The sequence below is a fragment of the Vombatus ursinus genome, unplaced genomic scaffold (genome assembly GCF_900497805.2).
Source record: "Vombatus ursinus unplaced genomic scaffold, bare-nosed wombat genome assembly UNPS02014811.1, whole genome shotgun sequence".
Lineage (NCBI taxonomy): Eukaryota > Metazoa > Chordata > Mammalia > Diprotodontia > Vombatidae > Vombatus > Vombatus ursinus.
Genome location: NW_020954589.1, coordinates 5,285,851 through 5,310,645, shown reverse-complemented (window position 1 = coordinate 5,310,645; position 24,795 = coordinate 5,285,851). Strand labels below are relative to the sequence as shown.

General features: G+C 38.0%; 1 protein-coding gene across 1 annotated transcript; it reads right to left on the bottom strand.

Moving 5' to 3' along the window:
• Positions 1–918: 918 nt before the first annotated feature.
• Positions 919–1,860, bottom strand: LOC114053310 (olfactory receptor 10C1). The gene has a single exon (XM_027876251.1). It carries the CDS (start codon positions 1,858–1,860, stop codon positions 919–921), a length of 942 nt encoding a protein of 313 aa, XP_027732052.1.
• Positions 1,861–24,795: the final 22,935 nt, after the last annotated feature.

Sequence of the window (24,795 nt, the reverse complement as noted above, 5' to 3'; positions counted from 1 at the left end):
CATTAGTTCTTGAGTCTTAGCTTTTTAACACTTCATGCAAACACTTGAGGTCTTTGGATCATCAGAGATAGCAGCAGATCCCCAGGACAAAATGAGCATTTAAGATTTCAGTTCACCCATTCTACAGGGGTCTCTTTTCTTATTTTCATAAACTCTGAAATCAAGACTTTTAATTTTTTTGAGTGTGTGTCATGGATCCCTTTGGCGGTCTGGTGAAGCCCATGAACTCCTCAGAATAATGTTTTTAAACACCTAAAAGAAAATACATAGGATTTCAAAGGAAACCAATTGTATTGAAATAGTTATCAAAATTAAAAAATGCATGGACCTCAGTTTAAGAATTCCTGAAATGGAGAGATATTTTAATGCAGTGGACTACTGTACTTGGAGTCTGGGTTATATCACTTATTAGTTGTGGGAAATGGGATAAGTCATTTAACTTCTCAGTTCCTTCATATGTGAAATGGGAATAATAATACCAGCCTGTCATGATTCCGTGGGTTGTGTTGAGGAAAGCCCTTTGTAAATTATAAAGCATGATATAAATGTCAGTTATAATTATTATGGGGATTAGGAGATGTGTTACTCTAGTAATACAACATTTCTTACAACAGTGTGTACAACAGCTAGTAAGACCTGGTATTTAGATACAAATGTACTTTTCAGTAGCCAGTTGATCCTAATTCTCTGTTTATCCTGTTTCTCTCAGTCTGAGACATCTTCAAGGATAGAGCCACTGTCTTCCTCATCAAATTCAGGAATTCCCAAGGTCAAGGGACTGTGTCCACCCCAGCAGATTAGATGTTCTGTTGATGGTGGTGCTGCTGCTGGTGGTGGTAGTGGGAACTTTTGTTTTTTTCTGGTTCTTCTTGCCTTACAACGTTCCACTAGGTTTGCTGGGTGGTGATCACCGCTGCCCTACATCTCTTTGGAACTCATCTTTCTAAGAGTCCTCTTGAGGGCTGCCTTGACGTCAGCATTACGAAGGCTATAGATAACAGGATTGAGGATAGGAGTAACCACCGCATAGAAGAGAGACAATAGTGGATCCGTGGTCGGGTCGTAGCTGGCCTTAGGGCGGATGTAGATGAAGATGGCTGTGCCATAGAAGAGGGAAACCACAAGCAGATGTGAGGAGCAGGTGGAGAAGGCCTTGCGGCGGCCTGCAGCAGATGGGATCCGTACAATTGTGGCTAGGATCTTACCGTAGGAGACCAGGATCAGCCCAAAGGGGCAAAGGATGATAAGGGCGGCAGCCAAAATGATCTGCAGCTCGTTGAGCGACGTGTCCCCGCAGACTAGTTGCAGCACTGGCTGAATCTCGCAGAAGAAGTGAGGGATTTCATTGGGCCCACAGAAGGACAGAGAGAAGATGAAAGAGGTGTGGCCAAGCCCCACCAGCGCCCCGCAAGTCCAGGCTCCTGCAGCCAGTTGTAGGCACACCCGGCGGTTCAGCAGGAGCGGGTAGCGGAGTGGAGTGCAGATGGCAGCATAGCGGTCATAAGCCATGGCGGCTAGGAGACAGCATTCAGTGGCCCCAAAGAAGAGGAAGAAGAACATCTGGAGGGCGCAGCCGACTCTCGGGATCCGGCCCCTCCCGGTCCGGAGGTGGTGGAGCACAAGCGGGACGGTGACGGAGGTGTAGCAGATCTCCAGGGCCGAGAGGATGCGGAGGAAGAAGTACATCGGCGAATGGAGCTTGGCGTCGACTGAGACTAAGGCCACGATGAGGAAGTTGCCAACCACAGTGAGCAGGTGGATGGTGAGGAAGAGGGCGAAGAGGAGACCCTGGAAACCCATGAGGTGAGAGAAGCCCACGAGGATGAAATCTCTTACAACCCCTGAGGTGTTGGTAGACATCAGGTCACATGATTCCCGGGGGCTGGGTGAATAAGAGGGTGCCAAGGGAGAGTCTGAGTTACTTAGGACCACTGGCCACAAGCACAGCTTTATGAAATGCTCAAGTCAACGTTGGCACTTAGTCTTCCATTGCCCCACCTCCCATTTCTATGTCTGTTTTCCCATCAACTTAGGGCATTGATACCTTCTGGGAGAAAGGCTGCTCTGAGACTCATTCATAGGTAGCATTTCTGTAGCCCTTAAGGATTTAAAGGAAAAATTTCCCCACAAAAGCAAAAGTATTATTATAGCCATTTTACAGATGAGGGAATTGAGGTTCAGAGAAGGGAAGTATCTTGCCACAGGTGCCACTGCTAGTAAGTGTCTGGGCTGGGACTCAAGTCTCTTAAATCTAACTCCAGCTTTGTTTTCACTATGCCATGATGCTTGTGCCCTGAAGTTTTCCTTCCCTCCCTACTATTTTCGTTTTAAAAGAGACTTCTGGAGAATTTACACCGAAGCATGACTTTTTTTTGGGGGGGGGGCTCATCTGGATAAAGACATGTATTTTTAATGGAGGAATTTCAAGGCCCAGTGTTCATATTTTTGGGTCTCCGAAGGTCAAGCAAGTGAAAGTCAGATTTTTGTTGGCAAAAGTAGGGGACAGTTGCTAAGGAGGTGGTGAGGATAGTAATTTTTAAAAAAAGCTAGTGATTATTACCATTAATGAACCTAAATGCATATTATACATTGCTACTGAGGGGAAAGATAAATTTCTGTAATAACCTACTCATCACAGAAAAATAAATCTATATATGCTATGATTTCATAATAATGTAAATTAGGAGCTATAACTCATTTTACAGTTAATATGTATTATTCATGGCCGATAAAATGTATCTCTCATTATTGACTTTTTCTGCTTAAAAATGCCTTGCCCTTTTTTGGTCCTAAATGAACTACATGAATGGATATTGTGAGGTACACTCACTATTCACTAGGAGAACCAAGTTATTATGATTTCAACAGACTGGCTTTATTGTTTCTACCACTGACCTCATTTTGATGTTACATTTTTACAGCACCTGGCTTTTTGTAGGTACTTTCTAATTACTCCTATTCCCTAAGACTTCATGCTTGTTTCTTTGTTTTTTTTCCTATAATATTACCTTATTCACTGTGTCCTCGAAGTATACAATGGTGACAGAAGCTGCTAGTATCAACAGAGGAATAAATGTAAGTATAGAATGGTAAACAGTGAGTTGGAAATGGAATCAGAATTGTGGATGCTTATTGTAGAACAATTCTCAAAGTCTGGTCTCCAAGGGTATGGTTTCTTGTATAATGATAATTTTAAAAAAATCCAATGTATTTATAGAGAGAGACAGTTTGGTGTAGGGTAAAAGAAGCCCTGCTTCTGACACAGGCTAGCTGGTGACCATGGCTAAATTAGTGCTTTAAGTAATTCTCTACAGCGATTAACTAGAGAATGTTGCTCATCAGCAAAATAGGAATTTGGTAGTTTCTCATTGACTGATGATCACCCCATGCGAGTCAGACCATTCAAGGGGATATATGGATGTAGTTTCTATTGTCTTTTCTTCAGAAAGCTTTTCTTGATTCCTCTGTTCTATGTTCTGTGAACTGTGTTTATTTGTACTTGTTGATATATTGTTTTGTAATAATTTCTTCATCTCCTCTTTGTGTTTTGTTTCCCAATGTGTTTTGTAAATGAGAGGTGTAGAACCTGGTGTAGAGAGCTGGACTTGAAGTCAGGTAGACTTAGGATAAAGTCTCACTTGTGGCACATCCTGTGTGAACATGGACAATTCACTCAGTGCTCTAAAGCACTCTCTGTGACCCTAAGTTATGGATAGGGTCCTGTTCTGCATAGGTAGAGGAAGTTTCCACCCCAGCAATTCCCTATAATGATGAAATCACAGGCCTGGACCGTAGATTCCAAACAATTCAAGGGCAAGGACTATCTTTTGTTTTTCTTTGGCATCTCCCCACAGGAGAGAGTATATGGAAAGAGAGAGGGACCTTTTATTTTTGGCTTCCCTTTAAGGTGGGAGATTGAATCTTTTCAGCCCTTCTTTTGCCATTCAAACTTTTCTGTATTTTGTGCTTTACTATCCTGTGTAGTAGGCAAGGGATATCTTACCCTCATCTTCTGGCACTTTGTAATAACCACACCTAGAAATCAGCTTCTTCCTCATGTTATGAAAAAGTCTTTTCCTGGTCAAGGGACTCTGTCCTCCAACATTTTTCTTTTTTGTTCTTTATCTCTTTCTACATTTTTTGTTCTTTTTCTCCTCTATTCTTTTAACTTTCTCTTCTATTTAGCTTTCATTTTCTATCTTTTCCCCTACCCTTTATTCTACCTCCTTTCTCATTTTCCCTTTTGTTTTTTTGTACTCCTCTTCCTCTCTTTGATTAACCCCCAACTTGATGTGCTTAGATTTTGCCTAGTTTCCTTTCTACTTCTCATGACTTAAATTTAAGACCTCTAGGGAAGGAAAGGACCATGAAAACCTCTTATTATTCAGTCCCCTTGCCTCTATTTCAGGTCAGCAGATAAAGTATCCTGGCTCTCTTGTATTTGGAGGAGCCTCTAGAAAGAGAAAGAGACAGAAACTCCATTGGTTGTTCAAGAGTTTGATTACCTCTTTGGTCTCATCTCAAGTGTGATAAAATAGTCACATAAGCATATTCACAAATAAATGCAAGACCACAAAAATACATAAAAAGCATAAATGCATATGATGACATTCTAACATGAATAACAAAATCATACAAATCCACATAACATACACACAAATGTACACACGAACATTTAAAACAGCATAATAACATGTACACATTAACATGCATTATTAATTACACATAAAGATGAGCCCATATTGTTACCCATATATATGTATGTGTAAATATACATACCCTGAAATAACATAATATAAACACATATGCAGAAATACAAACCCATATGTGAATATTTCTTTTTGCAGAGAGTGAATCCTTGATTCCTTCAGAACTCTGCAGGGCACTTCTAATATATAGCTGAAGAGATGGTATCTGACTTTGGACTTTAAGAAACAACCAAGTGAAGGGAGATGGTGTCTGCACCAGCCTAATTTGGAAATTGACTCCTTCATATAGAAGAGATCATGTAAAAATGGAACACAATCATTGTGTCTTTTTAAGTTCCTTGGAGCCTTCAGTCTCTAGACAACTTCATCACCCTAATGAGGAGAATTCCCTATATAGACAATTAGTTTGCTTTAGTTGGGACTTTTGTGAGATAGCTAAGAATTTGGGATAGAAGGTCAAGAGATTTCAGAAGGGATAATCAGAGAGCATGGGCTGCAGGGATTTTATAATCATCTTTAGTTATTTTTATATTGAACCTATGACTTAGCTTCTCTATTTTAGCTATACTTTTATTATTTATTTTTATTTATTTAATATTATTAATATTAATTTAAAATTAATGTAATATTTGATATTTATTTAATATTATTTATAGTTGCTATACTTTTTCTTAATCTTTAGACTTTTAAATAATAAACTTAGTAGGAATTAGCAAAACAATTAAAATAATAAGCAAAATAAAAAGTTCATAAAACCCCAAGTCTAAAATTTGTTAAAAATGTGTACGTGAAATTGTTACAAATAGTGAAATGCCTTGTTTTCTTCCATATCTCTTTATGACATCTTTTTATTCTGTATTTTTTAGGGGTTCTTTCTGTTATTACTATTGTTGTAACTTGTGTAATTGCTATATGTATTTGATTCTACTTCTCTACCTTGCATCACTTCATATAAATATTCCCAGATTTTTCTGTATTCATTATTTTTTCATTTAAAAAAAAGATTGGCCATTTTTCATTTGTTTCCTATTCAGTACACATGACTTTTTTGTTTCTTTCTGTGAACTTTTGTATAGATTGCTTTCCTAAATCTGGCATTCTCCAGGACTTTCTTTGCTAACTTATGTTCTCCCTTCTGAATGTTTCACATTTTTCCTCTTCTACTCGTGTTTCCTAATTTACTCTATTTTGATAAGTTCTTGTGTTAGGTTTCCACTCAGCATGAAAGTGCTCGATTTGCACCCTATTCACTTATATTGCTTGGTAATATTAACATTTAAGTGTTCTTATGGTCTTTCATGGGCTACAGGGGTCCTGTCTCCTCATGGCTTTCAGGATAAGGATCATACCTAATACTTCTTATGACTGTTCCATAGCCCAATACAAGGCTATAGAAAAGATGGGTGGTATATAAAAGATATATAAAAAATTAGAGAGGCAATGGTATTGCTTTTCCCACAAAAGAAAACAGGGATGACATCATATTTAAGACTGAAAAAATAGATTAAACATTCACATAGGCTGAGCCAAGATGATGGAGAGAAGCCAGGAAGTTGCCTGAGCTCTCCCCAGTTTCCCTTAGAAACAATGTTAAATCAAGCCTCTACATGGATTCTGGAGTGACAGAACCCACAAAAAGACAGAGTGAAACAAATTTCCAGCTTAAGATAACTTACAAGGACTTCAGGAAAGGTCTGTCCCACTTGGGTAAAAGGGGAGCACAGCCCAGCACAGATGGTGTCTGGGCAAACCAATGGGAAGCTCTTAGCCATAGAACAGCAACAAAGGCCCTTGGCCCCTGGCTCAGCAGGCTAATGGCACAGCAGGCCAATTGTGAGGTTTCCAGCCCTAGATGCCATAGATGGCAAATGGCCAGTCCCAAAACCCTTACACAACAGGTGTGAGTAGGCTGAACCACTCCAGCACAGTGGGCAAGCCACCAGCACTTGAAGCCCCCATGCAGAAAGCCAGTGACCAGATCCCTGGCCCCAGCACAAGAAGCTTGGGCCCTGTGCCCTGGAGAAGAGCTTAACTTTAAAAAATAAGCAAAAAACCAAAAAGAGCCCTGACCATAGAAAGCTACTATGGCAATAGGGAAGATCAAAACTCAAAATCAGAAGAGAACAATAGTGTCAAAATGCTTATATGTGAAGCCTCAAAGGGGAATATGAATTGGTCTCAAGGCCAAAAGTCCTCTTGGAAGAGCTCAAAAAAGATTTTAAAATCAAGTAAGAGAGACAGAAGAAAAATTGGGAAAAAATGAGAGTTATGCAGAAGAATTATGAAAAAAGAGTCAACAGCTTGGAAAAGGAAGCACAAAAATTGAAGAAAACAACTCCTTAAAAATAGAATTGGCCAAATGGAAAAAAATATCCACTGAAGAAAACAACTCTTTTAACAGCAGAATTGGCCAAATGGAAAAGGATGTACAAAAGCTAACTGAAGAAAATAATTCCTTAAAAATTAGAATTGGACAAATTGAAGCTAATGACTCTATAAATATATACATTATATATATATACACATTAAGAATTAGTCAAACAAAATAAAAAAATGAAAAAATAGGAGAAAATGCAAAATATCTCATTGGAAAAACAACTGACCTGGAAAATAGACTTAGGAGAGATAATCTAAGAGTTATCGGACAGCCTAAAAGCTTATGATAAAAAAATAGAGCTTGGATAGCATCTTTCAAGAAATTATCATGGAAAATTGCGCTTACATCCTAGAACCAGAGGATGAAATGGTCATTGAAGGAATCCTCTGATCACCTCCTGAAAAAGATCCCAAAATGAAGTCTCCAAGGAATATTATAGCCAAATTCCAGAATTATCAGGTCAAGGAGAAAATACTACAAATGACCAGAAAGAAACAATTCAAATATCAAGAAGCAACAGGACTTACCAGCTTCTACATTAAAGGATTGGAGGGCTTGTAATATGATATTCCAGAAGGCAAAGGAGCTTGGATTACAACCAAGCATCAACTTCCCCACAAAACTGAGCATAATCTTTGAGGGAAAAAGATAGACATTCAGTGAAATAGGGGACTTTCAAACTTTCCTGATGAAAAAACCAGAGCTGAATAGAAAATTTGACCTTCAGTTACAAGACTCAAGAGAAGCATAAAAAGGTAAACAGGTAAGAAAAAAAATGTTATTCAATAAGATAAAACTATTTCTATAGCTACATGAGAATATGATACTTGTAACTCTTGAGAACTCTATTAGGGCAGTTAGAAGGAATATAGATAGACAGAGGGTGTGGGTATATTTTGACTTGATGTGATGATATAAATAAAATTAAGGGGTGAAAAAAAGGATTGTACTGGGAGAAGCAGAAAGGGGTAGGTAGAATAGGGTAAATCATATCACATGAAGAGGAGTAAAAGACCAATTATAGTAGAAGAAGAGAGGGGGGTGAGCATTGTTTGAACTTTACTCTCTTCAAATTTAGCTCAAAGAGGGAATAAAATACACACTAAGTTGAGTATAGAAATTTATCCTACCATATAGGGAAGTAGTAGGGGAAAGGGGAAAGAAAAGGGAAGGGGGGGGGCTGGTAGAAGGAAGGACAGAAGTAGGAGGGGAAAGAAGAAAGAAAAAAAGGTAGGGGCTGATAGAAGGGAGGGCAGATTGAGGGATGTGGTGGTCAGAAACAAAACACTGGTGAGGAAGGATAGGGTGAAAGGAGAGAGAAAAGTACAAACGGGGAAAATAGGATGGAGGGAAATATGCAGTTAGTAATCATAACTGTGAATGTGAATGAGATGAACTCTCCAATAAAATGGAAGTAGACAGCAGAGTGGATTAAACACTAGATCCTACAATATGTTGTTTGCAAGAAACATATTTGAAGCAGACATATACACACAGAGTAAAGATAAAAGACTGGAGCAGAATGCATTATGCTTCAGCTGAAATAAAAAAAAAAACCAAACAGACAGGGGTAGCAATCTTGATATTGGACAAAGCAAAAACAAAAATAAATCTAATTAAAAGAGACAAGGAAGGAAACTACATCTTGCTAAAAGGTGCCATAGACAATGAAATAATATCAATAGTAAACATCTATGTACCAAATGATATAGTATCCAAATCATAGAGGAGAAGTTAAGTGAATCACAGGAAGAAATAGACAGCAAAATGATACTAGTGAGGCACCTCAACCTCTCCCTTTCAGAAATAGATAAATCTAACCACAAAATAAACAAGAAAGAGGTTAAAGAGGTAAATAGAATTTTAGAAAAGTTAGCTATGACAGACCTTTGGAGAAAATTGAATGGGGATAATAAGGAATATGCTTTTTCTCAGTGGAACATGGCACCGACTCACACAAAAAAGTGACCATGTATTAGGGCATAAAACCTCAAAATCCAATGCAGAAAGGCAGAAATATTAAATGTATCATTTTAAGATCATGATGCAATAAAAATTATGTGTAATAAAGGGCCATGGAAAGAAAGACTAAAAATTAATTGGAAACTAAATAATCTAATCCTAAAGAATAAGTGGATCATACAACAGATTATGGAAACAATCAATAATTTCATCAAAGAGAATGATGATAATGAGACAACATAGCAAAATTTATGGGATGCAGCTAAAACAGTTCTTAGGAGAAATTTTATATCTCTAAATGCTTACATGAATAAAGTAGAAAAAGAAGAGATCAATGAATTGAGCATGCAACTAAAAAAGTGAGGAAAAGAACACATTAAAAATCCCCAATTAAATGCCAAATTAGAAATTCTGAAAATCAAAGGAGAGATTAATAAAACTGAAAGAAAATTATTGAGCTAATAAATAAAACTAAGAGCTAGTTTTATGAAAAAAAAAGACCAATAAAATAGACAGACTTTTGGTTAATTTGATTAAAAAAAAAGAAGAAAACCAAATTACCAGTATCAAAAATGAAAAGGCTCCCTATGTACAAAGATATTTATAGCAGCTCTTTTTGTGGTGGCAAAAATGAAGAGGAAATTAAAGCCATAATTAGGAGCTATTTTGCCCAACTTTATGCCAATAAATCTGACAATCTAAGTGAAGTGGATGAATATTTACCAAAATATAAATTGCACAGATTAACAGAAGAGGTAATAAAATACTTAAATACCCCCATTTTAGAAAAAGAAATTGAACAAGCCATCAATGAACTCCCTAAGAAAAAAATTTCCAGGGCCAGATGGATTTATAAGTTAATTCTACTAAACATTTAAAAAACAATTAATTTCAATACTATGTAACCTATTTGGAAAAATAGACAAGGAAGGAGTCCTACCAAATTCTTTTTATGATGCAAATATGGTGCTGACACCTAAACTGAGAAGAGCCAAAACAGAAAAAGAAAATTATAGACCAATTTCCCTAATGAATATTGATGTAATAATTTTAATTAAAATATTAGCAAAGAGACTACAGGAATTTATCATGAAGATAATACATTATGACCAGGTGGGATTTATACCAGGGATGCAATGCTTGTTCAATATCAGGAAAACTATCAGCATAATTGACCATGTCAATAACAAAATTAACAGAAATCATATGATTATCTCAATAGATGCAGAAAAAAACTTTTGACAAAATACAGCACCCATTGCTGTCAAAAAACACTAGAGTGTGTAGGAATAAATGGAATTTTCCTTAAAATGATAAGTGGTATCTATCTAAATCCATCAGCAAGCATTATATGTAATGGAGATAAGCTAGAAACATTCCCAGTAAGATCAGTGGTGAAACGAGGATGTCCATTATCACCACTATTATTCAATATTGCATTAGAAATGTTAGTTTTAGCAATAAGAGCAGAAAAAGAAATTGAAGGAATTAGAATAGGTAACGAGGAAATAAAACTATCACTCTTTGCAGATGATTTGAGAGTATACTTAGAGAATCCTAGCAAATCAACTGAAAAACTATGTGAAATAATTAACAACTTTAGCAAAGTTGCAGGATATACAATAAACTCACATAAATCATTGAAATTTTTATATATTACCAACAAAGCCTAGCAGCAAGAGATAGAAAGAGAAATTCCATTTAAAATAACTGTACTCAATATAAAATATTTTGGAGTCTACCTGCCAAGACAAACCCAGGAACCATATAAACACAGTTACAAAACACTTTTGATGCAAATAAAGTCAGATATAAACAATTAGAAAAAATATCATTTGCTTATGGGTTGGCTGAGCTAATATAGTCAAAATGGCAATTCTATCTAAATTAATTTACTTATTCAGTGCCATACCAAACTACTAAAAATTATTTTATATTATTTAAAATAATACCAAAATTCATCTGGAAGAACAACAGGTCAAGAATATCAAGGGAATCAATGCAAAAAATTGCAAAGGAAGGTGGCCTACCCATACCAGATCTAAAGCTATATTATAAAGTAGCAATCATCACAACTATTTGGTACTGGTTAAGAAATAGAGTGGTGGATCAATGGAATAGGTTAGATATATAAGACACAATAGTTAATGACTATATTAACCCACTGTTTGATAAATCCCAAACTCCAACTTCTGGGATAAGAACTCACTATTTGATGAAAACTTCTGGGAAAACTGGAAAATAGTATGGCAGAAACTAGGCATAGACCAACATCTCACATCCTATACCAAGATAAGATCAAAATGGATACATGATTTAGACATAAAGGCTGATACCATAAACAAAATAGGAGAGCAAGGAAAAGTTTACCTTCAGATTTATGGAGAAGGGAAGAGTTTATGACCAAACAAGAGATAGAGAACATTATGTAATGCTAAATTGATATTTTTGATTACATTAAATTAAAAAGTTTTTGCACAAACAAAACCAGTGCAACCAAAATTAGAAGGAAAGCAGAAAGTTGGGAAACATTTTTTTTGTACAGATAGTGTTTCTGATAAAGGCCTCATTTCTAAAATATATGGAGAACTAAATCAAACTTATAAGAATACAAATCATTCCCCAAAATGGTCAAAGTATATGAACAAACAGTTTTCAGATGAAGAAATTAGATCTATCTATAATCATATGAAAAATGTTCTAAATCATCTTTAATTAGAGAAATACAAATTAACACAACTCTGAGGTACCACCTCACACCTCTCAAGTTGGCTAATATGGCAAAAAAGGAAAATGAGAAATGTTGGAGAAGATGTGGGAAAACAGGAACACTAATGCATTGTTGGTGGAGTTGTGAACTGATGCAACCATTCTAGAGAACAATTTGAAACTGTGCCCAAAGGGTTATCAAACTGTGCATTACCCTGTGATCCAACAATACCAGTATTAGATCCCACAGAGATCACAAAAAAGGGAAAAGGATCCTTATGCGCAAATGTATTTATAGCAGCTCTTTTTGTGGTGGCAAAGAATTGGAAATTGAGGGGATTCCCATCAATTGGGGAATGACTGGACAAGTTGTGGTATGTGAATATAATGGAATACTATTATGCTATAACAAACGATGAGCAGGTGGACTTTAGAAAAACCTGGAAAGATTTACATGAACTGATGCTGAATGAAGTGAGCAAAACCAGGAGAAAATTGTACACAGTAACAGCAACATTGTACAATGATCAACTATGATAGGCTTAGCTCTTCTCAACAATACAATGATCCAAGACAATTCCAAAAGACTCATGATGGAAAATGCTATCCACATCTGGAGAAAAAACTATGGAGTCTGAATGCAGAGCAAAGCATACTATTTTCCTTTTTTATTTTTGTTTTTTCTTTCTCGGTATTTTTCCCTTTTGTTTTCATTCTTTCACAACATGACTAATATGGAAATATGTTAAAATGATTGTACGTGTATAACCTACATCAGATTGCATGCTGTCTTGGGGAGGGGGGGAGGTAAAGAAAGGAGGGAGAAAAATTTGGAGCTCAAAATCTTAGAAAAATGAATGTTGAAAACTATCTTTACATGTAATTGGAAAAAAATAAAATACTATTAAGTGTACCACATCACCCACCAATAAATGAATAGAGAAAAAAAGAAAAAAACATTTCCATAATAAGGGTGGTAGTGACAGTGAATGGGTATGTGTGTATGCACATGTCTATGTATCAGCTGTATCTTTAGATACATTCTAACCCTCACCTTCAATTCACGAAGGTGTCCTGGAGGAGGCAGGATTTTAGAAGCTGCTGGAATGAGCAAGGCCTTTGGCTTGTGAAGCTGGAGAGGAAAGGCATTCCAAGCCTGTGAGAAGAATTCAGGGCACTAGAGACTGGTGTTCCTTGAACATCCTTCCCCTTCTTTCTATCTTCATCTTGATTCTCAAACTTGAAAAAAAAACCACATTTCTGTCAATCTCTTCAGTTCAATAATAGGGTCAATATTGGTGCAACTCTTTCCTTTATAGTCTTGGTCAGAGAGAGGGTACTTGAGATTTTTTGGTGAGTAGGTGCCTGGATAATAATTCTGGCAGGTCCTTGGGAACAAAGGTAGGCTTTAGTGGACTAGTCTGGCTCCTGATACTGTCTGCCTTATTATAAGATCTATGATCACAGTTATTAAGTCCTGCTCTGGTACATTACTGGGCTGTGCAGCTGACCTTAGGTTCCTGAAGGGTGTGCTAGCAAAGCATCAACACTGGTAGGTTAACCTTGAAAGGCTCAGAATACAGGCCTGGTGATGGATTTTGTATGCATTTTTTTTTTATGCTAGTGCCTAGTACAATGCCTTTGCATATTGTAGGTGTGTAACAAATGCTTATTGAATTAAATTAAATTGTTGGTCAAAGACAAATCCAGTTACATGTGAAGAGGCTCATTACTAAAAAGTTGATAACAAGGGAAGGGAATAAACCTTAAATCACCTATGTGCTGGGGTATAGGCTGTTCAAGGAAGACTAATACCTCTTGTGTGAGGTACCTGAATCACCGAACTCTCCCTGTGGCTCCAAGAAGCTGTAGCATGTGCAGCAGCTATATCCTGACAAACTGTTTCTGCAGATGGACTAAACCAGGTTGAAGACCATAGAGGAGTCTCAAACCTGTCAGTGAGTTATGGGGTGGGGAGATAGGTATCTATCCCAAGCATGTGAAGACTTCCCTAGGTGGAATGGGTGGATGAGAACAGTTTTTTCCAGTGGCTGTGAAGATGACTGAAGCAGGTGCTATGGAGTGCTTAGAGCTTGGTTAGACAACAAGGCCACCAAGGTCATCCACTGCATCCTGGGCCATTGCCAGTAATCTTGACTTTTGTCTTGCCGCTGGACTCTGGCAAAGAGAGTGAGGCTGATGACTTTGAGCAACTCTGCCTCAGTTAGATACAATTTATACACAGGTCAAAAGATATCACCCATACCATTTTTTACTATCTTTATCTACCTCAAAGTCATGTGGTGACCTGCAAGAGTCAGAGTAGCAGGTAGGATATGCTGGTAGCTGTAGCACCCTGCATATAGGTGGCCAAGGCCATAGGGTCATCTTTGCACAGGACTGAAGTAGCAGTGGAATTTGGCAGACACCTGGGTGTCTGAGCAGTCTTTTAAGGATCACACTGCTCACCTCTTGGTGTAAGGAAGGTGCTAGAAAAGGTGCCTTAAAAATTTTCTGCTTCACCCAACCCTGGCCTGTTTCCTGTGGTTAGATGGGGAATCCTACCTTGTGGTTGAAACACAAAAGAATGTACAAAAACTTTTGTGAAGAGGATTCTACTTATCATCGGTATATGGAACATGTGTACACTTGATGGACTTATGTATTACATGAAATCTAATCCAGTAGACCTGAAAGACAAACAGCTCTTGTTGTGAGAGAATTCATCAGGTATTGCTTCCAAATAGCAGCCCTGAGTGAAACAAGGCTGACAAATGAAGACCAACTTTTCTATGGAGTGGCCACAGTGATTGGGAGTGCCATGAAATTGGAACAGGTTTTGCAATCAAAACTAGTCTAGTCAATAAGCTTGTATACCTGCCAAAAGGAATGAATAACAGGCTCAGGACAATGTAATTGCCACTTGTAGGAAAATGCCATGTCACCGTCATCACAGCATATGCTCATACCATAGCAAACTCTGATGAGGTCAAAGAAAAATTTTATGAAGACCTGGAGATTCTTATCATCACTGTGCAAAAAGAGGACAAGCTTATGATTCTGGGTGACTTTAATGCAAGAGTAGTCACAGATTATCAGACATGGTAGGGAGTCCTTGGAAGGAATGGAGTCAGAAACAACAACAACAACAACAACAACAGTCACTTACTACTGAAGACCTGTGCATCTCGTGACCTTCTCATCACCACCACAAAAAACAGAAAGGAAAATGACTTATATGTACAAAACTATTTATGGCAACTCTTTTCTGAGGGCAAAGAATTAGAAATTGAGGGGATGCTCATCAATCGAGAAATGGCTGAACAAGTTGTTGTATGTGATTATGATAGAATACTATTTTATCCAAGAAATGATGAGCAGGATGCTCTCAGAAAAACCTGGAAAGACTTGCATGGACTGATGCAAAGTGAAATGTGCTGTGTACAAAGTAACAGCAATCTTGTAAGATGATCAACTGTGAAAGACTTAACTATACTCAGCAATACAATAAATCAAGATAACTCTGAAAGGCTTATGATGAAAAATGCTGTCCATCCCCAGAGAAAGAACTCATAATATCTGAATACAGATTGAAGCATACTTTTTTTCTCTTTCTTCATTTTCCTTGAGTTTTTTTTGTCTATGTTTTCTTTCACAACATGACTATTACGGATATGTTTTGCATGACTACACAGGTATAAGCTATATCAAATTGTTTACCTTCTCAATGGGGAGGAAGGGAGAAAATTTGGAGCTTAAAGTTTTAAAAATGAATGTTAAAATTGTTTTTACATGTAACTGGGGAAAAATAAAATGCTAAATAAAAAATTAAAAAAAAATAGGGACCCCAAAGCAAGGCTATTACCAGAAGACTTAATGTCAACAGATTAGAGCACTTCTCTTAGTGAGAACAGTTTGTTGTTAACTTGGAGGGAAAGCTGAGCCAAAACATTGTTGGCAACAGTGGAGCAGAAAAAAAGTGGGCATCTTTCAGAAATTTGGTGTACAGTACAACATTTACTCATCTGGGCCAGAACACAGGCAAACACCAAGATTTGTTTGTTGAAAATGATGGAGGAATTCTGAAGCTGATAAATGGGAAAACAATAACTCTGCAGGGTTTACTAGCAGGGTAGTTTGTTTGTCTCTAAGAAGGTAGCATTTAGCTCTATCAAAAGTAAAGTAGGGGCAGCTAGGTGGCTCAGTGGATAGAGCACCAGCCCTGAAGTCAGGAGGACCTGAGTTCAAATCCGGCCTCAGACCAAACACTTGACACTTACTAGCTATGTGACCCTGGGCAAGTCAGTTAACTCTAACTGCCAAAAAAAAAAAGTGCAAGTGAAACTTAGAGAGATGCAGCTTCATGGCTTAGTAAGAAGATAGATGAAATTCAGTTTTACACTGATAGTAACAATCCAGGGAACTTCTATGATGTTCTGAAGGCTATATACGTGCCAAACACCTATGGTGCATGCTGATGGAGCCACATTGATTAATGATAAAGACATGATCCTGTAGAGATGTCTGAACACTCCCATATTGTTTTCAACAGACCATCATCAATCAATGTTGAAGCCATTGACTGTTTACTCAATTTAAAGTCAATTCCTTTCCAGCCAAACCTCTAACTGAAGAAAAGGTTTTGAATGCCATTAAGCTCTTCTCATGTGGCAAAGCACCTGGTGCTGATTCTGTTTTGAGATTTATAAGGCAGGGAGTCCAATGCTCATATAAAAGCTGACAGAAATTTTCTGGGTTATATGTCAAGAGGAGGTTATCTCTCAGGAGTTCAAGGATGTTTTCATTGTCCATCTCTATAAAGGAAAGGGAAATAGGTTGTCTTGTGGGTGGGTGGATGAGGTGGTAGTCTCTCTCTTAGTTGTTGCTGGCAAGATTCTTGTCAGAGTCTTCCTTAATATGTTTATCTTTCACCTAGAAGATGGTCATCTGCCTGAGAGCCAGTGTGGCTTCAGAAAGGGACAAGGCATGGTTGATATGGTGCTTGCCACTCGACAGCTCCAGGAGAAATGCCAGGAACAGAAGAGAGGTCTGTACACAATGTTCATAGATGTAATGAAGACCTTTGACACCGTCATTTGTGAGGGTTTGTGGGAAATTGTGGCAAAATTTGGTTGCCTGGAGAAGTTCATCAGTATGGTATGTTAGTTTCATCATAGCATGGTTCCCCAGGTTCTAGATAATGGCTAATTCTATCATGCTTTCCTAGTAACCAATGGATGAAGCAGGACTATGTGCTTGCTCCCAGGATTTTTAGCATGTTTTATTTGATGTTGCCAAATGCCTTTAACAAGGACAAAACGTCCCTCTAGTCAAGTAGAAACAGACCATGTTGTTTAAGTGCCAAACATACATTTGTCTAAAAGACTATTTTACAAGAACTCACACAAGGCGAGAGCTCGCATGGAAGTCAGAATCAAGGTCAGCTACCACCCTGGTAGTAAATTATTTAACTTGAAAAAGCTATAAGCCAAGAGTAAAGTGAAGGGAGAGTTGGTACATGAGTTTTTGTTCACAGATGATTGTGTATTCAATGCAGCCTCTAAGGCTGAGATGCAAGAAAGAATGGATTGATTCTCTACTGCTTGTCCTAATTTTGACCTTACAACTAATGCCAAGAAAATAGATGTTCTCTACCAGCCAGCACCATACCATCCATGTGTGGAACCATTGGTTACAGCAAATGGAGAAATTTTGAATGCAGTGGATAAGTTTACCTACCTTGGCAGTATACTTTCCAGGAATGTATACATAGGTGATGAAGTCAACAGATGCATGTCCAGAGCTACCTCCATGTTTGGGAGGCTTCAAAGGAAAGTATGGGAGAAAAGAGGTGTTAGACTGCCTACCAAGCTGAAGGTCTACAGAGTCATTGTACTGACCTCATTGTTGTATGCCTGTGAAACCTGGATAGTATACTAGCACCATGCCAGGAAACTGAATTGCTTCCATTTGAATTGTCTTAGGAACATTCTGAAGATCACCTGGCAAGATAAGGGGCTGGACACTGGGTTCCTTTCTTAAGTTGAACTTCCAAGCATTTAAATTCTCCTGCAGAGATCACAACTCCAATGGACTTGCCACTTTGTTCAACTGCCCAGCATATGTTTGCCTAAAAGACTCTTTTACCAGGAACTTACACAAGGCAGATACTGACATGGAGGTCAGAAGAAGCAATACAAGGACAATCTCAAAATCTCTGTGAAGAACTTTGGTATTGATTGTGAGACATTGGAGACAATGGCACAGAACCATCCAACATGGCATGCCCGCGTCAAAGAAGGTGCTGTGCTCTATGAGCAAAGCAGAATAAAAGTAGCTCAAAAGAAATTTGAGATGTGCAAATTTAGAGATACCTTCATTCTGAATGTTCATATAGACTATTTGTGCCTGACATGATAGAGCCTTCCCAGTTCATATTGCTATGATCATCCACAGCTGAACATAGTATACATTGACCCTGACATCATGCTCTCATTTTGGTCTTTTTCAAGCCAGAAGGACAAACAACAATCGGGGAACGACTCACATTCTTAAAAGTTTGACTCAGTTCTCTATATATTTGAGAAATGAGGCATTTATCAGAGAAAATTACTACAAAATTTTTTCCCCAGTTTCCTTCTTTCCTTCTAATCTTGGTTGCATTTGTTTTGTGGACAGACCATGTTGTTTAAATGCCAAACATACATTTGTCTAAAAGACTATTTTACGAGAACTCACACAAGATGAGAGCTCACATGGAAGTCAGAAGAAGCAGTACAAGGATGCTCTCACGGTCTTTCTGAGATATGCCACTGGCACAGGACTGCCTGGCATAGTGTGCCCATATCCAAGAAGTCTTTGCTCTGTGAGCAAAGCAGAACTGCAATAGCTCAAAAGAAATGTAAGATGCATAAATTTGAAGATATCTCCACTCCAAAGGTTCATGTGAACTATTTGTGTCTGACCTGTGGTATAGTCTTCTGAGCTCATATTGGTCTGATCAGCCACAGCTGGACACACTGCACCTTCACCCCAACATAGCAATGTTATTTTGGTCTTCTTTGAGATTTAAGGACAATAACCAATCAGCAATTATTTACTAGACACTGTACTAAGTGCTTTATAAATATTATCTCATTTGCTCCTCACAACAACCTTGTAAAGTAGCTGTTATTATCATTCCTATTTTAGAGTTGAGGAAACTGAGACACCCAGAGGTTAAGTGAATTTCCTAGGGTCACACAGCTGGTAAGTGTCTGAGACTGGATTTGAACTCAAGTCTTCCTCACTCTAGCCACAGAACTCTATCTATGTACCACCTGAAAACAAGAAGAAATGTTTTGGATCAAAATAATTCATGTAGACTTTCTACTAAGATGTGGACATGTAATCTGTGGCTGGAAGGAGGAACCTCCTTCCATGTGGCACCATGGGTCCTTGAATTGCCATTCAGAATCATGAGCAACATCCCAGAATGTTTTCTGTATGAGGTGTTATTGTGGGGACTCTAGTCATAGTGCTTAAACATTTTAGAATCTAGGAGGACCTGAAAATCTTAAGTATATTTGCCAAGTAACATCAACAAGTTGTACTTACAATTAAATTGGGGTGATATCTTGTCCTTTTTTTGGTGGTCTCACAATTCCCCAAATATTGTTGAGCACATTCTATATGCCCAACTAAAACTTGTTGATTGGCATAGAGTAAAAACTGAGTCATACTTCCAGCAAGGATGGTGATATGAAAGGTTCTAACCAAGCTCTATCTCCCCCTAAAGAACTAATTTAGGAATTATGAAGAAGAATACCAGATAAATAAAAAAGATTCAGAAAAATCAGAGAAAGATCATTGTAGTCTTAACCCCATCCAAGATTGCACTAGGGAAAGAAGGGGCCAAAGCTGGATGACTTCCATGTTAGGAACTGCACCGAGTGACAATGTCCAAAGCCAGTGCATAAGCTAGATATATTCCAGAGGAAGAGGTCCAAAGGCCCAGACTTCCTAGTAGGTGACAGGGCTGAAGTCAAAGATTTTCTAGTAAGAGGTGGCCAGGGAGTGGGATGTGCTTCCAGCTTTGATCCCTTCTTAAGCCCAGGTACCAGGCTAGGACTCTAGAATTAAGAAAGATCTGTCCCTGAGCAACTTCCCAAGCAGGGTCTACACAGAAGGGAGGACCATGACACACTCACCCCTTACAGACTTGTAGTATGAAAGCAGCATCCAGACTAGAGCCAGAAATAAGACCTGGGCCCAGTTACTATTTCCCAGATTATGGCGGGGGGAAAATCCTGAACTTGGCACTAAGTTACAAATCAGGAACTGAGGCAAAAGTACATGAGTAAAGTGAGGAAAATTGGTAATACATTGAGTAAAATGAAGAATAAATAGATGGAAACAAGAATAAGGTATAGAAATACATTAATTAGAAAACAGTCAGAGACAAGGAGAGGGAAGAGAATGTTTCAATGACTGTGATCACCTGTGGTGAAGAGAAAGGTCCCTCTAGCCAAGTAGAAAGCTACAGGTACAGGGAACTTCATTAGTGCTCTATGAAGGGAGAAAAGGACTTCTAGTAACCAGGAGTTGCGAGGTACCTTTTTGCCATTTGTGCTCTCTACACATATTCCACATTTCCTTTGTACTTTAACTTTGTGCCCACTGTTCCCATGGGCCTGTGTTTATTTGCAGAACTACGTGTTCTAGACTTTTTAAGGGGAATGTTTTTGTACTATTTATTCTTACTACTCTTCATTGGCAGCTCTCTTTTCAAGAAGTTAATGGAGTATGGCTGACTAACAAAGGGAAGCACACTGGTAGGGGCTTGTGAGCAATGCTACCAGAAACCCAAACCCTTCTGGTTACATCTGGTAGTAATCAGGTCACTCTTTGAGGAGCCAACCTGCCAGTTTGAGTTGGAGTTGCGCAAGCAGCCCTGGAGGAAGTACTGCACTGCCAAAAATCCAACCTGGTCATAATATATAAACTTTTTCATATGTTGCAATAACATATTTGCTATATTTTATTTAATATTTTTACATTAATGAAAGGCAGCATAGTTCATGGGATAGAGACTGGCCTTGTGCCAGGAAGACATGGAGACAAATCTGTGACATATACTGGCTCTGTGACCCTGGACAAGTCATTTAATCTTGGAGTACTTTAGGTAAATCTCTAAGACTACAAATTGCAGAGAATGTGCCCGATCTGCATTCGTAAGGTAATTTCCTCTTCTAGAAATTCCTTGTGAATGAAATTTCCTAGTGGCAAATGAAATCACAAGTTCTAGTTTCTGTCCTTATCCCTTTCCTATCAATATATTTACTAGAGATATTAGCCTATAATTTTGTTTCTGTTTTTTCTCTCTCTGCCTTAAGGATCAAAACCATATTTGTAACATGACATTTGGAAGGATCCTTGATACCAAGAGATTTCACAAAGCAATGTCCACCTAAATCTGATCTGCTTCCAGCCCAGCCCCTGTGGCCATCATTAAGTAGAGAAATCATTTTGGAGATGAGGTCCATCTTCGTCATCACCACCAGTGATCACCATCTGTGGCCCCAATAGGCAAGTAAACATAGGAACCCTGAGAGTAATGGGTCCCCCTAGATGACCAGTCCTGCTTCCAATCCAGCCCTCATAGGCATTATTTATGGATGCATATCCTGTGGAGAAGGGGCCAGCCATCCCCACCAATTTCCATCTCATTACCAACAGGTTAGGCAAGCCAATCTAGCTAATACATAAGACACCATGAGGGAGAAACAGCAAGTGGCAGGCAAATTAAACTACCATTATCATTTTGACCACCCTCTTCCCTCAGAATCTGATGGAGACAACCTGGGACCATTAACTAATGAGCCTTGGAAATAACATTACTTCTAGCACAGTGCATATAGCCCATCATCTTATGAAGTAACCCCTGTGGCAATGAAGCAATCTGCTCCTGCAGGTGCTATAGCCACAGCTACTGAATAGCCAGAAAAGACAGTCCTTGTCCTTATGGTTCTGGGCACTGTCAAATCATCCAATATCAGAAATTGGTAAGATTCAACAGAAATGATATTGAAGAAGGGTACTATCATTTGCTTTGTCTTTCCAACTTAAGGACTATGTGACCTTTATATTTGACTTGCATATAAAACTTTCCATATGTGTTGCCACTCCCCACATCCCCCCATTCTCCCACAAGGAATGAGTTCCTTGAGAACAGGGAATGTATTATGTATCCCTAGTGCTTAGCATAGTGCTTTGCACATAGTAAGGATTAAATAAATGATTTTTCATTCATTCATTCATTCATTTATTCAAGTTTAACAAACAGTTAATGTAACAGCAGAATTAGTTGTTTCCTGAATGTATTTGAAAGTCAAATTTTCAAGAGCCTAGACATCATCTTTCAAGAAGTTATCAAGGAAAACTGCCCTGATATTCTAGAACCAGAGGGTAAAATAGAAATTGAAAGAATCCACAGATCACCTCCTGAAAGAGATCTCAAAAAGAAAACTCCCAGAAATATTATAACCAAATTCCAGAGCTCCCAGATCAAGGTGAAAATATTGCAAATAGCCAGAAAGAAACAATTCAAGTATCATGGAGCTACAGTCAGGATAACACAAGATTTAGCAACTTCTACATTCAGGAGCCAGAGGGCTTGGAATATAATATTCCAGAGGGCAAAGGAGCTAGGATTACAACCAAGAATCACCTACCCAGAAAAACTAAGTATAATCCTTCTGGGGAAAAATTGGAAATTGAGGGGATGTCCATCAGTTGGAGAATGGTTGAAGAAGTTGTGGTATGTGATTGTGATAGAATACTATTGTGCTATGGGAAATGATTAGTGGGATGCTCTCAGAAAAGCCTGGAGAGACTTGCATGAGCTGATGCAAAGTAAAATGTCCTGTGTACAAAGTAACAACAATATTGTAAGATGTTGAGCTGTGAATGTCTTAATCCCTCTTTTAATCTTTTGTAGTTGTTGTTCATTTTTCAGTTGTGTTTGCATTTTTTTTCTTTTACTTTAGCTGAAGGATACTAGATTCTGATCCAGCTCATTATTTTAACTCTGTTTGTATTTCTTTCTGTTTCAAGTCTGTTCTGCTCTCTGATTCTGTTTTATAGGTGAACTCATCCCATTCACATTCACAGTTAGATTATTATCTGTATTTCCCTACATCCTGTTTTCTTCTGTTTATCCTTCCTTCTCTCTTTTTATACTGTTCCTCTTAAAAAAATCTGTTTTGCTTCTGAACACTTCCTCCCCTAATTTTCCTTCCCTTTTGTCATCCTCCCCCTTTTCTCTTATCTTCTGTTGGGTAAGATAGATTTCTGTACCCAAGTTTGTGTGTATGTGTGCATGTGTGTGTATGTGTATTGAATACACACACGCATAAATGTTGAATATATGCATAATATATATATATGTATACATACATACATACATATTCTTCCCTCTTTGAACCACATACCCACACACATATATAATGTTTCTCACCCCATGAACTTCCTACTTTTTCAAAAGAAAAAGAGTGTGTGTGGTAAGGATGTGTCTTCTCATAGCTATTTTTTGAGGGTCATGCATTTTCTTTGTAATATTGTAACATTTGCTTTTAATTGTTTTATGGTTGTTCTTTCAGTTTGTGTTGTTGTAGTCATTGTATATAATATATTCTTGGCTCCCTTTGCTTAATTTTGCATCAGATCATGCAAGTTTTTCCATACTTCTCTGTATTCGTCATATTTGTCATTTCTTACAGTGCAGGAATATTCCATTACTTTCATCTACCACAATCTATTTAGCTATTCACCAGCTGAATGGCATTCACTTTGTTTTCAATTCTTTGCTACCACAAAAACTACTAATATAAATATTGGTGTACATAATATAAATATTGGTGTATGTGGAGACTTCTTTCTTGTCAATGACTTCTTTGGTGTATTGGCCCATTAGCGAAATCTCTGCATCAAAAGGTATGGACATTTTAATAATTTTATTTCTATAATTCCAAATTACTTTCCAAAATTGTTATACTGATTCATAGTGCCTGCAACAATTCACTAGTGTGTCTATTTCCTACAACCCATCTGATACTCATTATTCCCACTCTAGCTTCTTCATCTATCCTATGGAAATAGTTGTAGTGATTTTATATCTAGTATATAATTCCTTTTTTTTTTTTTGAGGAGGCAGTGGGAGTGAGATTATAGGGTTGAAATGGCTTGGGAAAAGTGTTTAATCTGCTATCTTGCTTGTCACGTGACCCATAAATCTCTAGATTTGGTTTGACTGGGGCAAAGTATAATGTGTCTCATCATTCCCTGGTCTTGAACATTCTACCTCCCTAGACTAAGATTGCACTTTCTTTCTTATGTTGCACAGTTGACTGCATCTTTTGAACTAGAGGTTGGGATTAAGTGACCTGTCCTGACTTTATTGCCTATTTCTATTATCATATTACTGAAGGAAGAAGTGCACATATGGACAGCAGCATATACCTATTTGGTGTCGTGGTGATTATTCTCTGTGCTACATCCACACCTGAGTTGCTTATCCCGTACTAACTCCATAATATTCATGGGAAAAAGGATCCTTTGGCCAATAGGGATGGTTTCTTATTCTATTTGTTTTGGATAGCTAGGTGGACACATACATACTAGAACTAGTATGGAATAACATCTTTCTATTACCACAGAGTTAGGGTTTTCATCAGAGGTGCAATTACTTACTAGGAAGAGTGAAAAAACAAACCAGCAATTCCTCACTACTCCATAACCATGGAGGTGCTGACACTGGTTATAGTTTTGTTGACCAGAAAGAATTCAGAACCAAAACCTGGGAGGGTGAGAAAATCAACAATGCTTCAGTTCTAGTCCCTGAATGTACCATTGCTGATTGTAAAGGGAAAGAAAATCAATGCTTCAGTCCTCCATGTCAGACACCAGCCCTGTCACTACCTAAGCTGAGTCTCAAACCAAAGCCTGAGAAAAGTGAGAAAATCAACATTGTCTGAGGCTTCCTCTATCACAAAGCCAGAG